This window comes from Fringilla coelebs (genome assembly GCF_963513975.1).
Source record: "Fringilla coelebs genome assembly, chromosome: 3".
In the NCBI taxonomy this organism is placed as follows: Eukaryota; Metazoa; Chordata; class Aves; order Passeriformes; family Fringillidae; genus Fringilla; species Fringilla coelebs.
In genome coordinates, this window is record NC_140030.1 from 95081404 (window position 1) to 95104321 (window position 22918).

General features: G+C 40.8%; 1 protein-coding gene across 1 annotated transcript; it reads left to right on the top strand.

Annotated features, from left to right (window-relative positions):
* Positions 1-377: 377 nt before the first annotated feature.
* Positions 378-22701, top strand: RRP15 (ribosomal RNA processing 15 homolog). The gene is made up of 5 exons (XM_084202120.1): positions 378-479; positions 3741-4015; positions 5838-5935; positions 6768-6969; positions 20359-22701. Exons 1-5 carry the CDS (start codon positions 413-415, stop codon positions 20509-20511), a joined length of 795 nt encoding a protein of 264 aa, XP_084058246.1. The 5' UTR covers positions 378-412; the 3' UTR covers positions 20512-22701.
* The last annotated feature ends 217 nt before the right edge of the window (positions 22702-22918 follow it).

Consider the following 22918-nt stretch of genomic DNA (forward strand, 5'->3'; position numbering starts at 1 on the left):
TGTCCATCCGCAGGGTCCCCGAGGGTGGAAGCGGACGATGAGCCCGAGCCTGGCGGCGCTGGAGCGGCTCCCCGGGTACGTTCCACGCCCCAGGTGAGCGCAGCTCTCCCGCCACAGGGAGCCCCGGAGGGCCCGAGCCAGGCCTGCCTGGGGCTGACCCCACGACGGCGCCTGCAAAGGCTGGAACCGCCGGAGGCTCAGCGCAGCGGTGGCCGGGGCAGCAGGCAGGGCCTGGAGGCAGGAGGGGCTCGGCCAGCGCTCTCGGCTCCATCCACGGGCCCATTTCTGCCCGCCCGGAGCCCCCGGCCCGCCCCGGAAGCGCCTCTCGCCTGCCCGGAACCTCGGGAGCCGGAACGCAGCTTGGCGGCGCGGGGGCCGGCCCGGAGCGCGGCACTGGGTGGACCGTGGGAAGATGGCGGCGGCCGTGGCGGGCCCACGTGGGCGCGGGGCCGCGGACGCGGACACAGACACGGACAGCGGTAACGGCAGCGGGAACGGGGTCGGGGCTCTCTCTTCTTCTGAAGCATCGCCGGCCACCGCTGGGGCCGTTTCTGACCTTGGAGGCCTTTCTTATCTGCCTCGTCCGAGCCCGCCGGTCGGTCCGTGGCCCTTCATACCCCCCGCTCCGGACCCTGGGCCGAGGCCGGCGCCGGTCGGGTGAGGGGAACGGGAGCTCAGGCCCCGGCCCGGCCCCCTGCTGGGGCCGCTTCCCAGCGGCGTGTCCCGTGGCTGCCATTCCCGCAGGGCAGGCTGCTCCTGCCCGCCCTGCGTTGGCCCCTGGGCCAGTACTCAGCCCGGGGAGTACTGCCAACAGCTCCTTAATTCCCTAGACCCACCAAAACAGCTCTCGCTGCCCTCTTTCTTGGGAGAGAGGGGAACGACTGTGCAGAGCTGCACGAGTTCCGTGTCCGCGCGAGCCGGGATCCGCTTCTCCTCGAAGGAAACCCCTGGGACGCTCTCGTTGCCCGGATTAACCCTTAGCGCACGGTTCTGCACTCGTTCTCGCCTCCTTGCGTGGTGTGAGAGTGTACCTGACCAGTGATCACTTCTTCATTCCATCCTGTGACTGGAGTTCTTTTTTTCTTTTTTCTGGGAAGAGTCCGGGTTGTGGCCGTTTGCGGCTGTGGCTCCAGCATTGGTTCTGTTTGGTTTGGTTGGTCAAAACTGAACCCAAAGGGAAGCGTTGTGAGGGAGCTTCTTTCAGAGCTCGTTGCTGAGTGTTCGCTGTGTTTTGACTGTGCGTGTACTCCTTGATCACTGAGCGAATTTGAAAGAGTGAGATAGAGAGATGTGTATGTGTATTTCACAACAACACACACAGAAACAATTGAAACTTTTTATATTATTCCTATGCTAGATATAAGTCTTTCCTATTCAGAAATGGGCCCCAGGTCCTACTTCTGATTGAGTTAATCTGGTTTAAATTATTTTGAAATACCTCTTCTTTATCTCATGCTGTTGGCTGATATTCTGATGTATTAAAGTATAAATTATGGTAGGTAGTGGAAACCTTGTTAATTTTTCTGTAATAGTTGAAAGCAAAATGTTGTTGGTATTATTCTCCTTTTTTATTGGCAGAGGATGGTATGTAAAGGAAACGATATGTATTTTTGCAAATTTCCTTTTTATAAGTCTGATCTGTTTTGTATGGCTAACTGCAAAAGTTGGTCCTAAGCAGTGTGGAGGATTCAGGTTTGGACTTTCGGTAGTTGTTCGCTTTTGTGTGTGTAAAAAAAGTCACAAAGGGGGCCTGATGCCTTGTGTAAAAGCTAAAGAGCTGCACAGACAAGGCCCAGGGATGAAAACTTGATGTTGTTTTATGTGTAGGAACCAGGATGTGGTTCCTACATGTCAAACATCATGTGGTGCTGTAGTTACTTCTTAGCAGGCAATGGTTTCAACATTTCTTTTATTAGAAGCTCAGAATATGGATGCAAATATCTAGAAGGATATTAAAGGATAAAAAAGATGCCTTTAAGTAGTTACTGAATGCGTTGAGAAAATTTGCCACTTCTAAATTTCCAATTACTATAGTTGGAAAACACTCCCATAATTTGAGTGGAGCATGACATACCACTTGGTGCTAGTAAAAGTCATACTGATAGAGCTAATGACCAAGTATTCAGTCATCATTTCTCTTCCACATTTGTTTTGTAACCACAGGCTCTCATTTCTTTCCATCAGGGTAACTAAATGCTCCACAAGCCTCTGAATAGGCCTGGGCAGTAGAGGTTTTGTTTTAAATTGGTCAGTGCCGCTGTTTTGCTACTGTGTTGTTTGTTAGGTTTGTTCTGGTTTAAACAGGCACGTGGAGAAGGCAGAATAATGAATTAGTGTGGCAGCAGAGTGCATGTTATGGTTGCTTAGTAATGAAGTTGACAGTTGATTAATGGGGAATATTGTTAATAGCTGCCTGCATGGTTTCATGGATCTTATGAAGCACTCCTGGATTCATTCTCTTAATGGTTTGGTTGATGAGGGGCTTCATGGGATATAGGAGTGCTTACCAAGTGAAGCACTTGGCTCAGCAGTATGGTGGTTTAAAATTTAAATTTTTTTTTTTAAGGAGTTTGAAAGTGCTGGATGGATGAAAGTGAGTCACATGAGGAATCTGGGACTGGGTGGGATCAGAAATGAGCTTCCTTCTGTTCAGCATTTGATTTTGCAGTCTTGAAAGTTGTATGTAGGATAATTCATTTAAAATTAAATGTGGCAAAAATATTACTGGAATAGTAGTTAATGGTGGCAGGACCCTGTGTATGCTCTGTTCTTGATTGCATGGTGAAGTGAAATAATGCAGAATATTTTAGCACACCCTAAACCTGCAGCCCGTTTCATTCCAGTTAATCACCTGCACTGTTAAAGACTTCTATTTTTGCAGTTTGAGCCACTGAACAGAGTAATGAGGACTAACTCTTCATGTATTTCTTGTGCTACCAATTTGGCTGTTTTCAGCTGTCTTAATTCCAAACTTTAGTATTGTAACTTCAGTTCCTCCTTTTATTTTGAAGGGCTCATAGGAGTAAGGAAGTTTGACTTCGGGGATGTTTTATTTGTAGGACTTGAGCAGTTACTTACCCAGAAAAACTCAGTGCCTCTGGTTTCTTTTGAGCTGCCTGTCTTGATGCTGTATTCCACAGAGCAGTCTCCCCTGGGTTCATTATGCTTAGGTAATTGTATTTTTGCTGGCAGTGTTGTCTTGGAGCAGGTTTTGCTGTCACATAAGAAATGCCCCCTAGCTTCACTTTAATTCCTGTGGCTGTTTGCAGTCAAACACCAGATGTCACTGTTGCAGTTTCTCTGTGAGTGTGAATATACATATGCACACATATTTGTGTGGATAGGCATTTGTAAGTTACACGTTTTAAACTGGAAAATAGACAGGTTTCCCCCCACAATTACCAGCCCTAAACATAAAAATTTTCAATAATCTGATAATAAATGTCCAAAGTTGCCCTCTCCCTTTTGCCTAGCCTCTTTCAATCACTTTAAATCATCACTGAGGCTGGCAGGTGAGCAAGCACTTCACTGCATAGTTTCTAGTAAATTCAGTATAATGGTGTGTGCCTGCTTGAGGAATTAATTGTAACAGCACATTTACAGTAATACCTTGCTCTGAACTTGGATAACATTTACATGTGGAGCAAATGGCACTAGTGAAGGATTCTTACTGGAAACAATTCCTGATACTTTTTTTGCTTTTCTTTGCCTTTTTTTTTTTTTTTTTTTTTTATCCCTAGGTTCTGAGTTAAGCTCAGACCTTCCAGAAGACAGCTACTCTTCAGGAGGTGAAGCCCTGGATGGTGATGATGAAGATGAAGCAGCAGCCCCTGGCAATGTGGCTGAAGAGGCAACAAGCTCCAAAGATGGCCCAAGTTCAGGATGGGCAGATGCCATGGCAAAAGTGCTCAACAAAAAGATTCCACAGAATAAGTCCACCATCTTGGCCAAGAATAAAACCCTGGAGAAGGAAAGAGAGAAAAAAAAACAAGAGAGGCAAGAAAAGAAGATGAGGGTAAGAAAAAGTTGCAGCATTCCATGTGCAGTGACTGTCAGATGGGCTACATGCAAGATAGTCTCAGAGCACTGTCCCAAATCTCTGCTGAGGCGGTCTTGGTTTTGGAGTCTCTCCTTCACAGTGATCTTGAGTAGCTTAATTTTTTTTTTACTTTCCAATCATGCTGTGTAAGGTTTTTTCTCTTACTGCTTCTTCTGGGTCATCAGGCAGGCTGAACATTGGCAGCAGGAGTGTTCCAGTCTGTCAGCTTAAGGTGTTTTCTTTTTTGAGGGGCTGAAAGCAGCTACTTTAAGCTTGATTTTCTAATTGGTGTTGTTAATTTGGGGCAAAATTCACTTTGTTGGCATTACATATTGAAATAATTGTCTACCATAGAAAGTGAGAGGGAGAAAGAGAAGAAAACCGCTTCCATTTAAATTGTGCTGTGACTTCTAAAATCAAGGCCTCTAGGTTGAGACTGCAGTAATCATTGATGTGGTTGTGCATTGTTGTTTGCTCCCCTCAGTCATGAATAGAAAATAGTCTTCTCCATAGAAAACTGCTGATTGGAGTTTTCTGTTACCATGTCTATGCCCTAAATTGCTTCTGGTTCTGAAACTGGTATGAAGAAACCAAACCATGTTGGCAAGTAAGTCATTTGTTTGTGCCTTCAGTGGAATTTTTAATTCCAGGCTCTGATTGATTTACCTTCAGGCTAGAAATACATTAATAGTTCTAATGTCTCATCCTACCAGTTCTGTTTCTGTGGGATAACCAGGTTATTCACCTGACAGTTTGGGACATGCTGCAGTTGGGCCATGGCTTGCCTTTTAAATTCAGCATCTGCACAGTTATGGTTGTCCCAAATACCTGCTCTCATCCAGTAAGTACGTGAGAATACTGCAAAACAGAGATGGGCCACAGGTCCCCAAAGTGACTTGTTTGCTTTAGAAAAACTTGAAAGCAATTTGCCTTTCATTGATTTCTTGCTGATGAAAGGTAGGATAGGCAGTTCTTTTGATCAAAGGCCAAAACATGGTCATAAACTCAGAAATTCATAGTAGTCTGCCTGTAATTATAAAGATAAGGACTCTGAAATTCCATTAGAGACTTCTTGTATAAAACTGATTTAATGGAACATCACCAGGCCTAAAACACTGTTAAATTGTTCAGAGGGGAAGAAAAACTTACTCCTAAAGCAGAGGTCATGAAATACAGTGGTCTCCTGTTGCAGCAGAAACAAAGCTGATGGTTTTGTGTCCGCTGGTAGGAAAAGGGGATCAATTCGGTTTTGAAATTGAGAGTCTCCAAAAAAATAGACAAAAACCAATACTGTACACATGACTTTTTGTCTGGTGGACACTTGGTGCTCTTCCTGTGTTAGAGTTCTGCCCGTTGCACTCTGCTGAGTGTCACTTTGGTCACAAAGCCATACCAGGACCAGTTCTGTAGGGGGAAGTAAAATTTTGAAGGCTCAAAATGTTACATGCCAGTCTTGACAGACCCAGGATTTTACTATGTATAAGTTTCTCTGCGATCAGCTGGTGGAAGTCTGGGATTTGAAGGCTGTCTTTAAATAATTTCCTTGCTCAAGGCAGTCGGTGTGAAAGCATCTTTTTCCTGGGCTTTTGTTACTGAAAGCAGATGATTCTCTGAGAGCTGAGTGTGGCCCCTGTTGTGTCAATGCAAGACACTTGTCCAGCCCTTAACTGGAGTTCCTTTTACTTCCAACGAGACTGAGCTTTGCAGATACTTTTTTTCCTCCTGCTGCAAACTCTGTCAGGTCATGCTGCATTCTCAAATGTCCATGTTGTTTCACATAACAATATTTATAATGCAGCTCGATAAAAAGCGGGAATGGGAAATGATGTGCCGAGTGAAGCCAGATGTTGTGAAAGACCGAGAGAAGGAAAGAAATCTTCAGAGAATTGCCACAAGGTAAAAGTTTTTCTGAATGCTTTCCTTAAATGTATGTATATCAAAAAGAGGAGGAAAAGGCCTGTGCAGGTAATCTGTTTCCAATCAGATTGAACTCTTAAGAAGTGACTAGCAGGAGCCGAGAGATTTATAGACAGGTCTGCATTGTACAGTATCAAGTTCAACAAAAGATTTCAGAAGCTTTATGAAAGAGTAAAAATTTAGATGGGAATCTAATGTTTGCTTAGCAGAAGTGCTTTGTTGGATCCCCTTATTTTGTTAATTTAATGCCTTAAAAATGCAGAACAGTTGTTTCTACTGTTCTGGTTTTTTGCTTCTCCACAGAGGATTCACCAGATCTGCATTTGTGAAGTTCAGCTGCCTGTTCACATTGTGGTAGTTTGGTGTCATAGAACTAGTTGAACATGTTGATGTGCTGCCTGTATGTCCTTACTCATTCCTCTGCTCTATCCCCCCAGCTTCAACTGCCATTAAGAAACTTGCCTGAGTAATTTAATAACTGATTTTAGGACAAATAACATGCTCCCAAAGATGAAACATGCTCAAGGATAAAACTGATCTCAGTGCCATGTTACTATTCTTACTTTGGAGTCTGAATAGTAGATTTGTTTGTTACTGGTTCCTAGCAATAAGTATGAAGGAGGAGTAAAAATTCAAAGTCCTTTATGTTGTAGTAAATGTTACTTCTTAATGAAATTGAGGTTCCAGGTAATCATTTTGGGGAGTTAAAAGCCTTCCAGCAACTGCACTGATAAGCTTTAGTAGGGGGTTCATTTCTGTAAAAGAAATTTGAGTTAAAAGATTTGCTTTGTTGTCTTTTTCCCTATCCCAGAGGCGTTGTACAATTATTCAATGCTGTCAGGACGCACCAGAAGAAAATGGAAGAGGAGGTGAAGAAAGCAGGGAGCTCTGAGAGGAAGCGTGCTAAACTGATGTCTTCTGTTTCAAAGAGAGATTTCATTGATGTTCTAAGAAACATGGAGGGGGCTAAAGGAGCCAAGAATCCTGCTGGAAAGGCCACTAAAAGTAAACAGGTAGGCTTCATCTGTGAGAAAAAAATGCTTACAAGGTACCTTCTCAATATAATGACTCTCTGTTAATGTGCTTGCTCTTCATAAACCTCTGACCCAAATGGCTGGGATGTTTTGAGACTCATGGAAGGGAACAAGTAGCCTATTTTCCCTTTAGTCTTTTGACTATCAAGGTATAAAACACTGGAAGCTCTTACGATAAGACATGGAGCCTTTTATGCAAATAACTTGGTTTAGCTGTGCTTAAAAAAAGATTATGAAACACTAGATTTTATCTTGGATTTTATAGCAGGCATGGAACAAACTGCTAGATTCTGGTGGGTTGTGACATTTGGAATTTGGCCAATAATAGTTATCTCCTTGAAATTGTTAAAGACCTGGAGGCTGTTCATCTTACACGGTGTATTAGACTGTACTACTTGTGTGTCCCCGCAGTTTTGTCATGTCAAACTCGCTTCCTTTGGGTGATGATGGTGTCTCAAATGGAAGGATTTGCCATACAAAATGAATACCACAATAGAAACACAGACGTATTAAACCTTATATGTAGGCTTTTCTTTCCCTGATTCTCTGTGTGCGTTGGGCTGGTGTGGCTTCCTTGCTCTTGTGATGTTTTGGAAAGAAATACCTTCCACTTTTTCCAAATGTGTTTGAGACACAGTGTAGTTGGACTCGTCCCACTCTTCATCAGTTCTTTCAGCTCACCAAGTAGCTCAGGGTTGAAAACAAGTTGCCCAGACAACTCTTTCTCGTATTTCAGAAGCTGCACGGTTTTGAAGCGTATTTGTGCTCAGGTTTGAACTCTGTGCTTGGTGGTGGGTGGAATACTGCAGTTGGCGTAGACACACTGCAGTTAACTAAGTGCTTTTCTGTGCCAGGAAGAAATACTTTAATCAGTTGGGAGACAACATTTTGTCATATGTTTTTTGTTTGTGTGCACTTGGGGAACATGCTGAAACACTGCCTGGCATGGAGTGCTCATACAATTTTCATGCAAGTGCAATATTAAAGTATTTTTTAAATTCTTTGGATAATGAGAACAATTTAGTTTGGTGCTGACACTTTATTTCTCCTTAAATAATTCCAGCTTGCTTGTTTGGGTGGGAGGGCATGTGTATGTGTGTGGTTCTCTTTTTTTGGTTCATTTGTTTGTTTCTTCTCCCTTGGAATAGCAAAATACTGGAAGAATGGCAGTGCCAACTGCTATTGTAGTCAGCATTAAATCAATATCTGAGCAAGAACTAGGACCTTTGTTTTGTGTCACATTGTAGCAGGGCAATTTTTTTAATTACTAGGTCAGAAAACACAGATTGCAAATGTTTCTATGCTAAAAAAAAGTTTTATTTTGGCAGCATCAGTGATAGCATATTTCCATTCAAGACCTCTGGAGATGCTTTAGATGCTGGCTGGTTAGTCTTAGGTTTGAGTATTAATGTAGGTGCTGCTTTCACATTGCTTGGGCACAAAAGCTGGGGTGGGCATTGGGATTTTTGGTTGGGTTTTTTAATTGCATGTCTGCCTAGACCGACCACCCCCCTTCCTCTCTCCTTTGTTTCAGTGACTCTTCAGCCTTTGCTTCAGTGACTCTCCGTTCAATTTAATACTGAACCAAACTCTTCAATAACTCCTTTTCAAGCTGTTCCTAATCTGCCTTATTTTCTCTTGAGAACATATCTTACTCATTTAGCAAGCTTCCCTCCTGGTAGTTGTTGAGGCTTGAGGTTGAGGCCAAAATCTGCTCTTCATTCTCTTTCTCAGAATTACACAAATATTTAGCCACTGAACAGTTCTGCTGGCCTCAACTGTCATATCTCTGCTTCTTGGTCTTTGAGAGTGTTTCAGAGGGTAGGAAGCCTGGATGAGGCTTTTCAGTAGTAAATTCCTTGCAGCAGGGTTTCAGCAGATTGCTTGTGCCATCTGAAAGCTTTTGTTTGTTTGTTTTGTGGGTTTGTTTTTAGCAGTCGAGAGTATAGAGGGTATTCATTTTTAAAAAGGGGAGGTGGGGGAGATACATTTATTTATCTCAGCAAAAACAATGGAAGAGATGCCAATCCCAAAATCCAGGCACTCTGCCATCAATTAAAAGGCAGTCCAGAACAATAAAAACATTACCCCACCCACATAAAACAAGCAATCAGCAGGAAAAATAGCAGAAAAGTTTTACCAGTGAAAGCAAACGTTTTTTGACTCAAGCCTTGTGCTGTGACATGAGACTTGACTGTATTTTGAGAATGGGTGAAAGCATTTTCTTGCTCTGCAGGAGTTTTTGAATGCAAAATTTGCTTTGTATTTTTAAAAGTTTGGCAATTTCTTTCGAGTGTCAGGGGTTGTTGAAGAAACCCCTTATAAAGCTCTGTTGATTGACTATTTAGCCAAGTGTATTTATGTATGAAAAAAAGAAATTAAATGCTCTGTAAAGGCCCATCTGCAGCAGTATAATTTCAAAGTAGCATGACCACGTTTTAAATTTTGTTCTCTCTATTTCCATCAGCTTTATCCGTGCCTGGGCAGGGCAGGTAACCTGTGCCCCACTAGAACATTGTTCATAGTCTTGTTTACTTTTAGCCATTGGCCTAAATGTTACTTGGCATATACCTACCTACATAACTATGAAGGAAAGACTGTAAGGCTGTGTAAGTTTTCCTGTGCCCTTCTTGTGAAATTGTAGCCCTTCTTGGAGTTCTGTGTGCCCAGCTGGGAGTAATTATTTTTCTGAGCTGGAGCCAAAAGCTTTGCCTTTCATATCATTTGCTGTTTATCAAAGTATTTCTTAATCCTTGCTGAGCCAGCTGACTTGTGTAATATTTTTTCCTGTTTTTTTTTCCAAGTTACTGTGCATGATGCTTGCCTCTGGGTAAGATCATCTAATTTCTCTCCCCTCACCACCTTGTCTGAAGCCTTGCAATGTGGGAGAAAAATGTAGTCATTAAAAAAAACAAAATTTAAAATCCCACTTGTTTGTGTTCGGATGGGCTTTTTTTTAAGTTTTGGGTTGGGCTTTTCTATGAATCTTCTATTGGCAGATATGAGAGCTTTCAATTTGTTCAACACAGTCCTTATACACCAGCTTTTCATTTCAGAATGTGTTGGTCATATCTTCTTGTAAGACACGACAAGAAACTTTATTTGAACTATAGGTTTAGAAAGGGTACGTGTCAAAAGCGCTGTTTTTTCAGGCCTGGAGACTGAAGTTATTTTTATGTCTATAGAATGAATACAGAAGTAGGTAGTGGCAGCAAAGGATTCCTTCTAGGAACCTTTTGTTTTCTCTAGGTCCTTAATGCAGGGTGCTCTTAGGAAGTACCCTTGCTTCCAGGGTCAAGTGAAGTTCCTGTTCTCCTAGAGTTGCACAGATATGTTGGCTAATGGAGCAAACTACATGAAGTCTTGGAATCTTAATTGTAAGAAAACAAGGAAATTCAGAGGAAATTCCGAGTTATTCTCCACGCTTGCTGTGTATTAGTGACAATTTCATCTTGACTTTTGTCATTTATGCTGGTCCCTGTTTAACATTTTACTGTGTGGTAAAGCATTTTTTAGTGACACATAAACAACTGGCATGAAAGTTACAGATGCTCTTTATGACAAGCATAACCTGCACTCATTGACCTTTCATTTTTATTAGGACTTTGTAACATGGTTTTGCCTCAACTTGTCAGCTTTTTTAAACCAGATCTGTTGCAGAGCATTTCAGTGGTGAAAGTAAGAGGAGGATTTCCTGGTCTACTTCAGTAACCATGATCTAAATTCTGCAAGGTACTCTTTCTGTAAGCTAGGCTGACTACATGACCCAGAGGTACAATTTGCTTCCTATGTTGGGATGGCATCTGGAAAAAATTGGTGTGTTGGTCTCAAAATAGCACCTATTCTCAAATAAATTACTGATGGGAAGGAAGATGAGTGGAGAAGAATACAAGAGCTATTTCATAGCAGTGATTGCTCACATGGGACTTATTGTCCAGAAAAGTTACTTCTACCTCAAGCATGTTTTATAAATGCTCCAAGTATCTGGTAAGTAATTTGTAAGGACAGTGATTAGAGTCAGACTTACTGCAGCTTTTTCTTCTGTTCATGAGACTTTATTTTAAGCCGTAGTTTGGAGATTGTTCAAGGGCAGGAGGAATGCTATGCTTCCGACTTCGACCACTGTTCTTGCTGGGATACAAGGAACGGCATGGGGGCTTTCATTTTTTAAGCTAAATGGGGGTATAAATTGTGCTTTCCAGCATAAAAGTGGCATCAGTTTAAAAACTGAGAGTGACTGCCTTCTTTTCCTTGCTGCTTCTTGAGTACTGACCATCAGCTCGGTCTGTTTCTTTCCACTGCTTTCACAGTGTAGAAATGGGGAGGGTGGGAAAAAAGCCAACTGCTCTTATTCATATACCTCTTTGGAGTGACAGTAGTCTGAACAGTTATTTCAACTGCCTTACGAAATTGGTTCTGAAGTGTGGATGAAGGCAGAGATGATTTCTGGAAATTTGGTAAGGTGAATCAACACTTCTTTTAATCTTATCAAGAAACTTCCTTGAGGTGATAATGGCATTGCAGAGTAGCAGAAGTTTATTACTACAGCTGTTGTGTGCTGGTTTTACAGCCCTAATTGAAGGAGTAACCAGGCATGCATGTATTCCAGCAGATTTGAGGGGGCAGCCAAGTATTAATTTAGTTCAGCTGTAGCCAGAGTAGATGTATTCTCCCAGTTTTAATAAATGTCTTCCCATCCCATGCACAAAAACTTTTAATTTGGATTCCTTTGGATCCTGCATTTTTATCTGTTTTTCCTGTGTGTACATTCTCTTGAAGGTCACCTCATATATGTTTGGAGCCGATACTTTTACTAAAGTTTTTTGGTTTTGTACCAGAAAGTTGCTGACAATCAATTGTGTGTTGTATTCTTAGGAATATTTTTAAGGATAAATGCAGTGCAGCCTGCCACCAGTTTGCTATATCCTATATTCCTTATGTTCTTTAAGGTAAAGTGTTGTTGTGCAGTACTAGAGGTTGATTGATTATGACATTTTTACATTAAATTTGTTTAGAAGTTGTATTAACTTAGAGAGTTTGAGTCATCAACAGGATTGGGTTGTTAAGATGTGCAAGCTCAGTTCCCTGATGGTTGTCATAGCAGGTAATGCACATCTGTGTTAACATGGGAATGTAGATTTTTTTCAGTATTTAAATGTCAATTTAAATTCGTCAGTGTTTCGATGTTTAAATTTTATTGATTCGATGTCAAGAAGTTGACACTGTAAATTCAACTCCACATAAGACAATTAAGGGTCATGTGAAGGGCATTATTTTACTAGCTTTACCTTTTTTCATGTGGTATTATACTCATAAATCCCTTTCTGTCCTCTTTATCAGATATTTGATCAGAAATCAGGAAGGGAAAAGGCTGTGATTTTGCACTTTGTTCCCATCTACCTCTTTTTTTATCCTCTTCCTCTTCTGTGTTCCTGACAGGTTCTTTCCCCCTGCACCTGAGGGCCAAGCAAGTATCCTGTGCCTGATGCAGGAGCAGCCCTGACAGCTGTTTCCACAGAAAGGCCAGTTCCCTGTGTGTCATCATGAGTCACTCTCAGTTCAGCTGAATGCTGCCTGCAAAGATGCAGATAGTGTGTGATCAGTGAGGACAGATATCTTAAGAGAATTTGGATGCTAAATGCTTACTGCATTTACTGAGGTGATGACCTGAGGTTTGGGGAGGGCCATCTTCCAGATGTTTATAACTTGTCCAGATCCAGGCAAATGTTCATGGAGATAGCAAAAGATATGTTGCCAGCTCCAAAACACATCCTTAACTGATTTTTAAGTTTAAAAAGAATGAATGATGCAGGGTTTTAATGGGTTCCTGTAGAAAATGCCTCTTTTCTTCCTTAGCGCTGAAGACAAAATACTTTAAGTCTGTCTTTCTGTGAAAAGGAATGAAGTGGTTATATTTGAAACATTGCAAAATCCTTCAGCATGAAGCAGTTGAAATTTGGCAAATTTCTAAGTGAATATAAACAGGGAGTTGTGATTGAAATGTCAGGCAATGCTGAGACAGCTCCATCTGTCATATTTGAGAGTAACTTGCCTTGCTATTTGTTTATTAGTGCACAGGATACTATGATGTGTTTTGTTTTCCCAGAAGAAGTTGCAAGGGTTTTTTTTTAGTAAAACTATGTCTAAAACAACCGCATTTGAAAAACTTGTGGCATTCATCTTCTTTTGATCTTCCTGTGAGTATACAAAGCTCAAAGAGTCAAATCCTATTAGACTTTTATCTGGTAAATCAAGTTGGAAGCCTTATAAAAGCAGCTCTCCACTCTTGGCTTTGTTCATAACTCTTATAAGCAGGGCAGTGTACTTAGAGAAAAATACATCTAAACATTTCATAAAGTTTTATAGAAAAATGTTCTCTGGAAGTAAGAAGGTTTGGGTGGTGCTTTTCTATCTGAATAAGTTTGTTTCCCCCATCTGAGCATTTGCTATTGGAAATTATCATGGAAAGTGATTCCTTTACTTTGAAGTTTTATTAAGATATAAAATGTTGTGATTTCCAGAGTGTGTGTTATGAATGACCTCTGTGGGTACCTACTCATCTGTTTACCTTGGTCAATAGACTTCAGGAGGGGTGGATCAAACTGCTTCCACCGTGCAATGGCGAGAGGGCTGCTGAGTTCAGTAATTTTTTTTTTCAGTACTGTGGGAAGTCCCAGCCAGTTTTTAATGAATGTTTCTGAAGTTTACTGAAAGATTAGAAAATGTACTTTTAAAGACCTGGTTAGTATTACAAATGATACTAAAACTGCCTCTTGGAAAGGTCTGATGTCTTTTTGGTTTGCTGCTGAACTTTGGACAGTAGTCTGCAGGTGGTCTGTGTCATTTCTTCTCCACCTGCAGCTGTTGGGAAAGCCCATACAGAAACACAGAGAGAGATGCAAAGGTCAGAAATGCAGAGAAAGGGTAGCCAGATGTTTAAGATAAGGGATTGGGATCCTGGGCAGTTTACATCTTCCTTCATCAGGTTTAAACTGCTTTTAGAAAGCAGCCTGGGAGTGTTGAGGGGTATGATCTGTTCCTTAATGGGCTTGCCACTCATACATGGCAATGTGAGGAAAAATTACAGGAATATAAGATAGACGAATTTGGATTTGGAGACTCTAGGATATGTCACAAAACCATTGAAGTAAAAGCAGTGACTGTAGGGAGGTGAAATCAGACAAGCTGCTTAGCAGATATGAAAACGTCATTATTTCACATGTAATAATAAAATTGCATAAAGCTTAGTTCCTTGTAGACTCTGGTGTTTTTTATAACAACTTGCAGAAAATTTTAGAGAGATAGTGCATAAGTGTCTTTCATAAATGGGTGACATCTGAGAAAAATCTGTTGTGACTGGAAAATGTTTGTCTAAAGTAAACTGTTGAAAGACATGAGGATGTCATTTCTGAGGGATAGCACAGTGGAGCCTTAATCTGGACTGCATCCTTTTTTACTAGGCACTCTTACTATATCTGTGTATTTTCCAGGTACAGCTTGGTAGTTCAGGGACTGTGCAACTTGCTCCTGGTATAGCATGCCCTTGCTATACACCGTGCTCATTAAAACATGAGAAGGGAGTCTTGATGCCAGTATGGCCAAACAGATCATGTAGCAACATGTGGTGGAATTCCTTGTGCAGCACAGGGCTTTCTGAGATGACTGCTGTCAATGGCTGCAGTACGGCACAGGCTGAGGAGTTCCAGAACGTCCTGTGTGCAGAAGGCCCTGTGTTAAGCTTGAATTCTTAAAATATTTTTGCTTTTCCTGACAGAAATAATCATTTATGAGGTTTCTGGTGAATCAAGCCTGAGGAAATCTGTTCTCTCATAAGCTTTTTCTAAGATTCTTCTTTGCAACTGAGCATTTAATAACAACGCTTCTGAATTTTCTTCGTTGCTTAGGCCCAAGTTTATGCTTGTTTTTAGAAATTCAGTAATTGAGTTCTGACCCCTCCAAAGCTGGGCCATGTTTAAGCCTCTGCATGCCAACCCCAAAGCATTCCTTCTCATTCACACATCCCCAGTTGTAGTAAACCCTAGAGGAGGATGTGAGGATGGGGAGATTCCTCGTGCAGATCGTTACGCTCTGGGTGGTCTTCTGGCTGTGCTCAAAAGGAATACAACTATTTGTTGTGCTTGTAGTAATAATTCCAGTGTGTTACTTTCAGAGAAGTTTGAACAGGAACAGCAGATCTCAAAACACGCTGTAAAAAAATTTCATTCTTGGATTTATTTAGTAGAATTTCCAGAGCAGATTCTGGTGTATATGAGAAAGCTTGTGATCTGAGTAAGTGCCCTGTCCCACTGTTGATACCCACAGTGTAGTGTCACTTCAAGTAAACCAGGGCAGTTTAGTTCAGTCGCTCTAATTTCTCATTCAGAGAGAGAATGCAGATGGGCATTGAATAACTCTCACCCTAAGGAATAAATGATTGTGCAGAATTATACTGCAGCAGAATAGAATTCTGTTGTGCAGCTCACTTGTTCTGCAAGTTGAAAATGCTTCCCAGAGTGAGTAGCTGTGAGAATTAAGCTCAGAAGTTCAAGATAATAGTGGTGTAGGTTGTATTCTCAGTTTGCAGATTTGTGGGTTTTGGCTGTTTGGGATCAGGCTTACATAGTAACCTTTCTTAGAGTCAAGATCTTGTGCAAATCAAATCAGGTGAAGTTGCGGGCAGCACTAATGATCAAACCCAAGTATCATTTTCCTGTTAAAAATAATTTCATTTTGTTTTCTGCTTACATTTCTGCTTTAGATACTTTGGCTGCAGTTTTTTTCATTTCTTCTCAGCCTGAAGGAAATTTATTTTCCTATGAGCTCGCATATTGCTGAAAATTAACTTAGGAGAAATGATTGTGCTGGTGTTCTTGGCTTTTCATTCCCTCCCCCTCTTCTGCCAAGTGGGGGTTTTATTATTATTATTGTTATTTTAAATTGAGATTTAACACAGCTCAGTGTATGCCTGTGCTGCCTGATTGGGGTTTTTTGAGCTCAGTTTACATGGACTTGCTTGGGGATGAGAACCAGAATAGAAGCAGTCATTCAGAGCAAGATGCAGGCTGATAGGGAAGGTAATTGTCAGATGTATGTGAGAATGTGTTCTGGCAGTTACGCTTTTTAACTTCTTCGTCATGACAAAAGCTTCGCTGTGTCTCAAGGTCTTAAATGTTTGTATTGAGCAAAACAGAGGAACCTGGGGAGGCAGTTCAGATTAATTAGACACGTTAGAATTGTTTTCTCAGTGCTTAAAGTTGTTGCTTGAGAGATATTTATGTTAGAAATTCCTTCCCTGACAGGTACAAATAAACATTTATTGTAGGTGATGGTTACGAGAGATGCCCCTGCAAGCTCTGGCATTTCATCTTACACACAGAGCAAAGGCGTGGGGGTCCAGTGTGCTGATTGTAATCCCTAGGTCTGAAAAATGTTCAAATGTTCCTTTTTTAAAACCCTGGAATTCCTGTCTTCTTCTGGACACTGCTCTTGAGGAATCTCCACGGTGCTGTAGGTGTGTTTGTTTCTTTGCAGATGCAGAAGCCAGAGTTGCTCAAGTGACCCAGGCTGGTGGAGAGTGGAGTGAAATGCTGTCTTTTGTCTGATTTCAAGGCATATCTTTTTATGCCATTACTTACCAGTAAGCACTATGGACTTTGGTCTGCTTGAGTGTAAAGTTCTGAAAAGCTCAGGCATCCTGCTTCAGACGGGGCAGAGAGGATTGATCCCACACCTTGGTGTCAGTGCTGTCTGCCAAAGCTCAAGTGTTGAGTTTGGTGGGTCTCAGTTGAATATACCGTCTTGTCATTTACCAAGAGCAAATTTTGTAGCTACAGTTTTTTGTGTTGGTAAAGAAATGAACAAAAACATGGAGATTTCTAATTTGATCTTATAGCTCCTGCTGCTGCCACAAGGCTTTCATAGACCAATTCCTTTAAAAGCATCCAGGAAGCAGTTCCAGCCTGGATCCTACAAGGGTCAGCTGCTTGTTCTAAGTGACAGAACTAAGCTTAGTTGGAGCTTAGTTTGGACCTCTGTTTGGTGGTTTTATTAGGACTTGGCCAAGAATTTCAGTTCCTCTTGTCCTGGTGCAGATTTTAAGGAGTATGTCTTCAAAGCAGAATTAGTTTAGGAAGTATGTCCCCACTACAGAGCCCTACTTGTGAGAGGCTTTAGCTAATGCTGTGATAGCCTAGCAAGTAGGTAAGGTTTTTTGGTTTTTAAAATTTATATGAACTCTTTTCAACTGGACTATGTGTTCATCAGAGCAAGTATCAGCACCAGAGTAACCACAGCGCATGCATTGGTCTGCCTTATTTCAGCTCATGATAACAAGTTCATCACCAGCAATTAGTAAAACAACAGCGACTCTTGTATTTTACTAATTGCTGCCTCTCAGACCTTTTGATATAAGTTGCCAGACCCTTTTGGCAAAGAGAACCCAATTCCAATGTATAAAAGAGGAGAGGAAAAAAAGCAACATAAGAATTTTTCACTCCTTGCCTTACTGAAGGATTCACATTATGTAGCATTACACTCTGTTGTTTATATAGTCTGCTTTGTTTTCATTTGGGGATGTTCAAAGGGGACTTCAGTGTTGTAGTGAGATGTGCATGAACAGCTGACTGGGAGTTCAAAAGCATTTGTGTAGATTGAAAGTTGGTTTATTTTCCACGTGCCAAGAATCAGTTTTGTTTTATTTAGATGAAACTAGATTATGGCATTGAAAACGCAATGGCATTCTTATGTAAAGCAAGTTGGGAAGTGATGTTGCAGTTCAACTAATTGTTAATAATACAAATATTCTCACTGCATATTTTCTTAAGACTTTGGGAATGTTTTGTGATGCAGTAGATTTGGAGAGTTTTTATTCTGAGGGGAAAATAAGTAGTACATGAGTCAGGAATGAAGATACTAAATAAGGCATTTTCTTCACTTGGAGGCATGCTTAAAATTGATTAAATATTTGCTTTCAAGCATTTAATCTTCATCTTTGAGGCATGAATATGCTACTTCTGTCTTTTTCCTTTGGGCTTGTTGTAAAACTCTATTCATGCCTTTGTGGTGCCTTACAGAATGGGTAATGCTATGGAGGATCAGCATCCCTCTTTTGTTAAAGTCCTGCTTTTGTCCTGTTGTTCACTTGACATAGCCAGAAAGAAGGGCTAATGGTTGCTGAATAGTAGCTTGTGATGAATTTGAGGATTGAGCTTTTCAAACCGTGAGCTTGCAACTGTCACTGCTGATAATAATCTACTCCTTCTGTGCTGTTTAAAAACCAAAACAAAATAAGGAAAAAAAAATCCTGTTCTGCACATCTGGAAAAAAAAGGAATTCTGTTTGGTTTATTACTGAAAACAAAAAATGTAGTTTGTTTTGTAAGAAATATGGGATGTTTCCTTTTAAGTATTTCAGGTTCAGCTCTTCATTTTCACTGTTTATCAAAGATCTGGGATTAAAAAAGAAAGAACTTGGTGATTTTTGTGATTTTTTTTTTAACTATGCTCTGCTCTGCAAAAGCAAGCATGTACAACTGCAATACAGTTAAAAAGGAGGAAAACAACAGTTAGCCTCTCCTCATATCCCAGAACAAACTACCTTTGTTTTCACTATCCTAACAATACAGATGAATCTCATGTGAAAATTTTAAGGTCTGCCTAGGCACCTTCCTTATCTGTAGCTCTTTAATTCCAGGTAATTGATTGCCCCTTCTGAGATGATTTTAGGTTTACTGGTTGTTGCACTTGAAGTAAATTGCTGCAAGAGTGATGAATTAGGAGGCACTACCCTTGGAAAAAGGGGAATTGTTGGATGGGAGTAGCCATTAATGAGAGCATCTGTGGAGGCACAAAAGCGAACCCTAAACTGAAACCCAGAGCAAACATCTTGAGGAACAGCTGTGGAGTTTCTCTTTATTTGAGCTGGGCCCTGGGAAATTCTGTTTGGGAAGAAAAGTGTTAAGACTTGTTATCCTCTTTTTGTGACGGCAGTATTTGCTAAAGAACTGCAGAAGTCACATGTAGCATTTCTGCTTTGATTACCTATTAAAAACACATACCTTGTTTGGCAGGCATTTTGCACTCGGATAACTTCCGATGGTGTGATAGGACATGTTTTATTTACAGTAATGGACTCACATTTTTCATTTCTCTTTTCTCCTGAAATCAAGTTCTATGTGCTGCTCTATCCCAAATCTTAATTCCCACAGGCTTCAGCTTAACTATGCAGTGGTATCACATTCCTAGATGCATGGCAGAGAAGAGGCGTGGACAGATGTCCACAGTGATCATACATTTACTGCAGGTTTGGATCCAGGAGGCAAATCTGCAGAGGATGCTGAGGTCCCTTCTTTGGAGCAGGGGCGTGGGGAAAGTCTCCCTGGGGTGCCAGTGTTAAATTTATTTTCCAAGACCTTGCAGAACTAAATTAGTGTTTTCAGTGCCCCTGATTCCACTTTGGTGGGACAATTTTTTGCTTTCCTGCTGGACACTGAGCCATGTTGTTCCTCAGAAATGTTTTGCTGCTAAGGCATAAACACCGAAATAAATCCTTCCTCAGTACATCGAGCAGCTTTGGGTGCTTTCCTCCGGAAGGGATGCGAGCATAGTTTCCAGCTGTGGTTGGGAAGTGTTGCCACAGGATGGGGCTGTTGTACTGCTCAAACGCGATTTGTCACCTCCGGGAACCGCGACCAAGCGCTGTTTCCAGCGCTAACCTCAAACTCCACTCCCGGCCCTTCTCTTTATTATTCACCAGTCCATGCAGTGGGCCGCCAGTTTATCCACTTCCAAGAGGTAGGAAATTTGGAGTAAGGTGTTGTTGGCTTGCTAAGAGTAGATCAACTTTGTTTCTTTTAGAGGCAGCTTTGTACCATATGACAAGCCCAGGTAGTGAGGTAATAATTCACATAAAGGGGATTTGGTTCACGTATCACTGAATATGTTAAATATTAAATTTTGGGGGGGTTAAGCCTTTATTAAATCCATATTTGTGTTTTAGAAATGTGCCAAGAAGTGTTCTAATGAAGCAGTACCTGGGGGTTAATAAATGATATCATGAATCCATTCTGATTGCCAAGAAAGATTTTAATAAAGGAAGCCATGCCCAGGGTTGACTGTTTCATCCATGAGGAATAATTGTTTTGTTTCCATATTTCTTTTATTGGTTGGTTAAAACAAGTTTGCATTTTTTTAGCATCAAGCCATTTTTGGTTGTTCTGCGTGTTTTTGTACCATTTGCACAAAGACCTGGCCCTCAGTCTGCTGATTGTAGGAGGTGTTATTTTGATTGCGTGGAGAACTTGCATCCTTTACTGCCTTTCGCATTTATCTCATTCCTCTGTTCTTTCTTCTCTTCCCCTCGACCATTCAGGCTGAAGTGAAGTCTGAAGAGGGGCCAGAATGGAATATACTGCGTGATGACTTCATGATGGGAGCATCTATGAAGGACTGGGACAAGGAAAGCGATGGAGAGCGCAACAGTGAAGAAGGAGGTGGTCTGAAACAAGAAGATGACAGTGACTGAATGAAACTGAAAACCATTCAAGATAATGTTTTATCTTCTTGAGTTTGTTTGGATAAAAAGTCAGCATTCTATGAATGTACAACACTTGGAGGATACCTCTTTAAAAGAAAAAAAAAGACTTACACAACTTGGAGTGTTTTCTCCTCCATGTCAAACTTTTATTTAATATAGCTCCATTTGCTATACTGAAATCCTGAAATATTTTCCAAAACAAGTATAATTTTCAACGTATTTCCAAAACATTTTGTACAGTCAAAATAGTGGCACTTGCCCAATGAAAGATAGATTTTGCCAAGGTCATTAAAAGTTTACACATTAGTCATGGCAATTGATGTATTAGTGTGCCTGCATTTCCAAATCACTGCTGCACTTTGAAAAGTTCTTGCAATTTGCAGTAGAAATGGCTTACAATAAACACAGAAATGCTGTTACCTGCAAAGTTATCAGACTCCTATAGAGTCTTTACTACTTGGGCCAGAAAAGGTTCTGTAGATTATAAAGGAAAGTAACCATTCATGTGATGGTTCTGGTCTTGGAGCATTAGTTTGATTGGAGACAACTCTGGAAACAGAGTTGTAAAGACAGAGACTTTACACTACTGATAGGGTTTAGTATTTTTATATGTATATATATGGTTTTTCCTTTGTGTATCTGGGATTGTATAAGATAAGGGTCTGGTAGGAAAGGACAGCCATTGCTATTGGTTTCATTGGGGAGGGAGAGCTTTTCTAACAAAACCACAGAAAATGGTGTTCAGTGTTGTTTCATTTACAGTTGTAGTGTTCTGGCCTTTTTCAGTGAGGAGCCAGAGCTCCAAGATTGATCCTGTGGGTGTAGTCAGCTCTAATGCTAATTACTCAGGTGTGCAAAGGGTCAAACCAAAGCCCTTCCTCTTAGTGTGAGCCATAACAGTAACAAATTTGGAAGTCATCTGTCAGGATAACACAATGGCCTTTCTTTAAGCTACAGCAATTTCTCCTCAGTAGCTGTTGGTTGCAGAGGTGCAGAAGCTAACACACATAAGAATATATTTCACGTAAGCTTATGCAGAAGAAATTGTGTGATGATAAGGGTGTTCTAAATGAGAGGCTGGGGTTGAATTCTGCTGCCTTTGCTCAAAGTTCCAGACTGACTGTCTGATGCTGTGTCATTTGTTTAACTTTGCAATCACATTTCCCCATTTGCTACATGAAGAAAAAACCTTGGGGCCCATTAATTGATAGTTAAAATACATAGTACTGTTCTGTCCATTTCTACAGATGCCTTACAGACAAACCTTTCTTTGTACCTGCTATAGGCAAGATATGATTAGGAGCAACTTTGAAATTTTCAGTCTTCAGCATGGAAATGTGCAGTAGGATTTAGATCTTCCTAACAAAGGCATTGTTTGAACTTTGTGTGTACTGCAGGATAAAACTATGGGTACAAAATGGCAGAGAAACCCATCCCAACAACTGGCAATCATTGTCTTATCCCTAGCCTATTCATCTGGTATATATTGTAGCATAATTCTTCCAGGAGAACTCCAAGCTAACAGCAGAAATGTTTAGATTTTCAAGCTGTTTTGAGTGTTAAACATATTAGATATCTGAGGAGACATTCGTTTGTGGCCTGATATTTATTATCACAAATGAAGGCATACACCCAAAATACCAAGTGGCAAAACCACAGAAGTTTGACGTATGGTTATCCCAGCTTCTGAAGGCTCGACATCTGTACAGCTGTGCACTGAGAGTCACCATCTCATTAGTGCAGTGCAGAAACGTGCTGCAATGGGGCTTGAGTCCATGAGGCAGCATAACATTCTAACTGCTCTCTCTCTACAGAGTTCAGCTGCTTTCTGTGGAAAAATTACATCAGCACCCTTAAATCTACAGTTGCTCTCTAGTTTCATATCAGCAGTTTCTTTCCATAATCAAACTTCTGGAAAATAATCTCAAGTTTTCCTTAGGAACTGTGACATCCTGAGGTGATTATTAAAAATTTCAGAATGCTTTCCAAATACTTTAAAAATACTTTGGTGTTTATTTGTGCATTTTTGGAGTAATGTTTTGATTAAAGCACTGAAGTGAATCTTGTGTGTTTAAGAAAAATATGGAATCTAGCAATATTGCCAAAAGTATTTTGAGCTTCCATTTAATTTAGAATGCCTAGCCTATATGGGGAGAGCATTTCTTGTCTTTTAGGAGCATAGTAATTATATTTTTATGTATATCAAGTAGTTATTTAAATTTTATACTGTACCTTGTCTTTGCCTTGTCCTTTTTTTGTGCCACATGCAAGAGTTGCTAAAATTGCTAACTACCTATTTTGATTTTAGTCTGCTTTATTTCACAAGTTCTGTTTTTGTTGACTAGAAGTTCAAAAAATCATCTTTGGCCCAGGCACCTTCCAGTCTCTTCTCTGG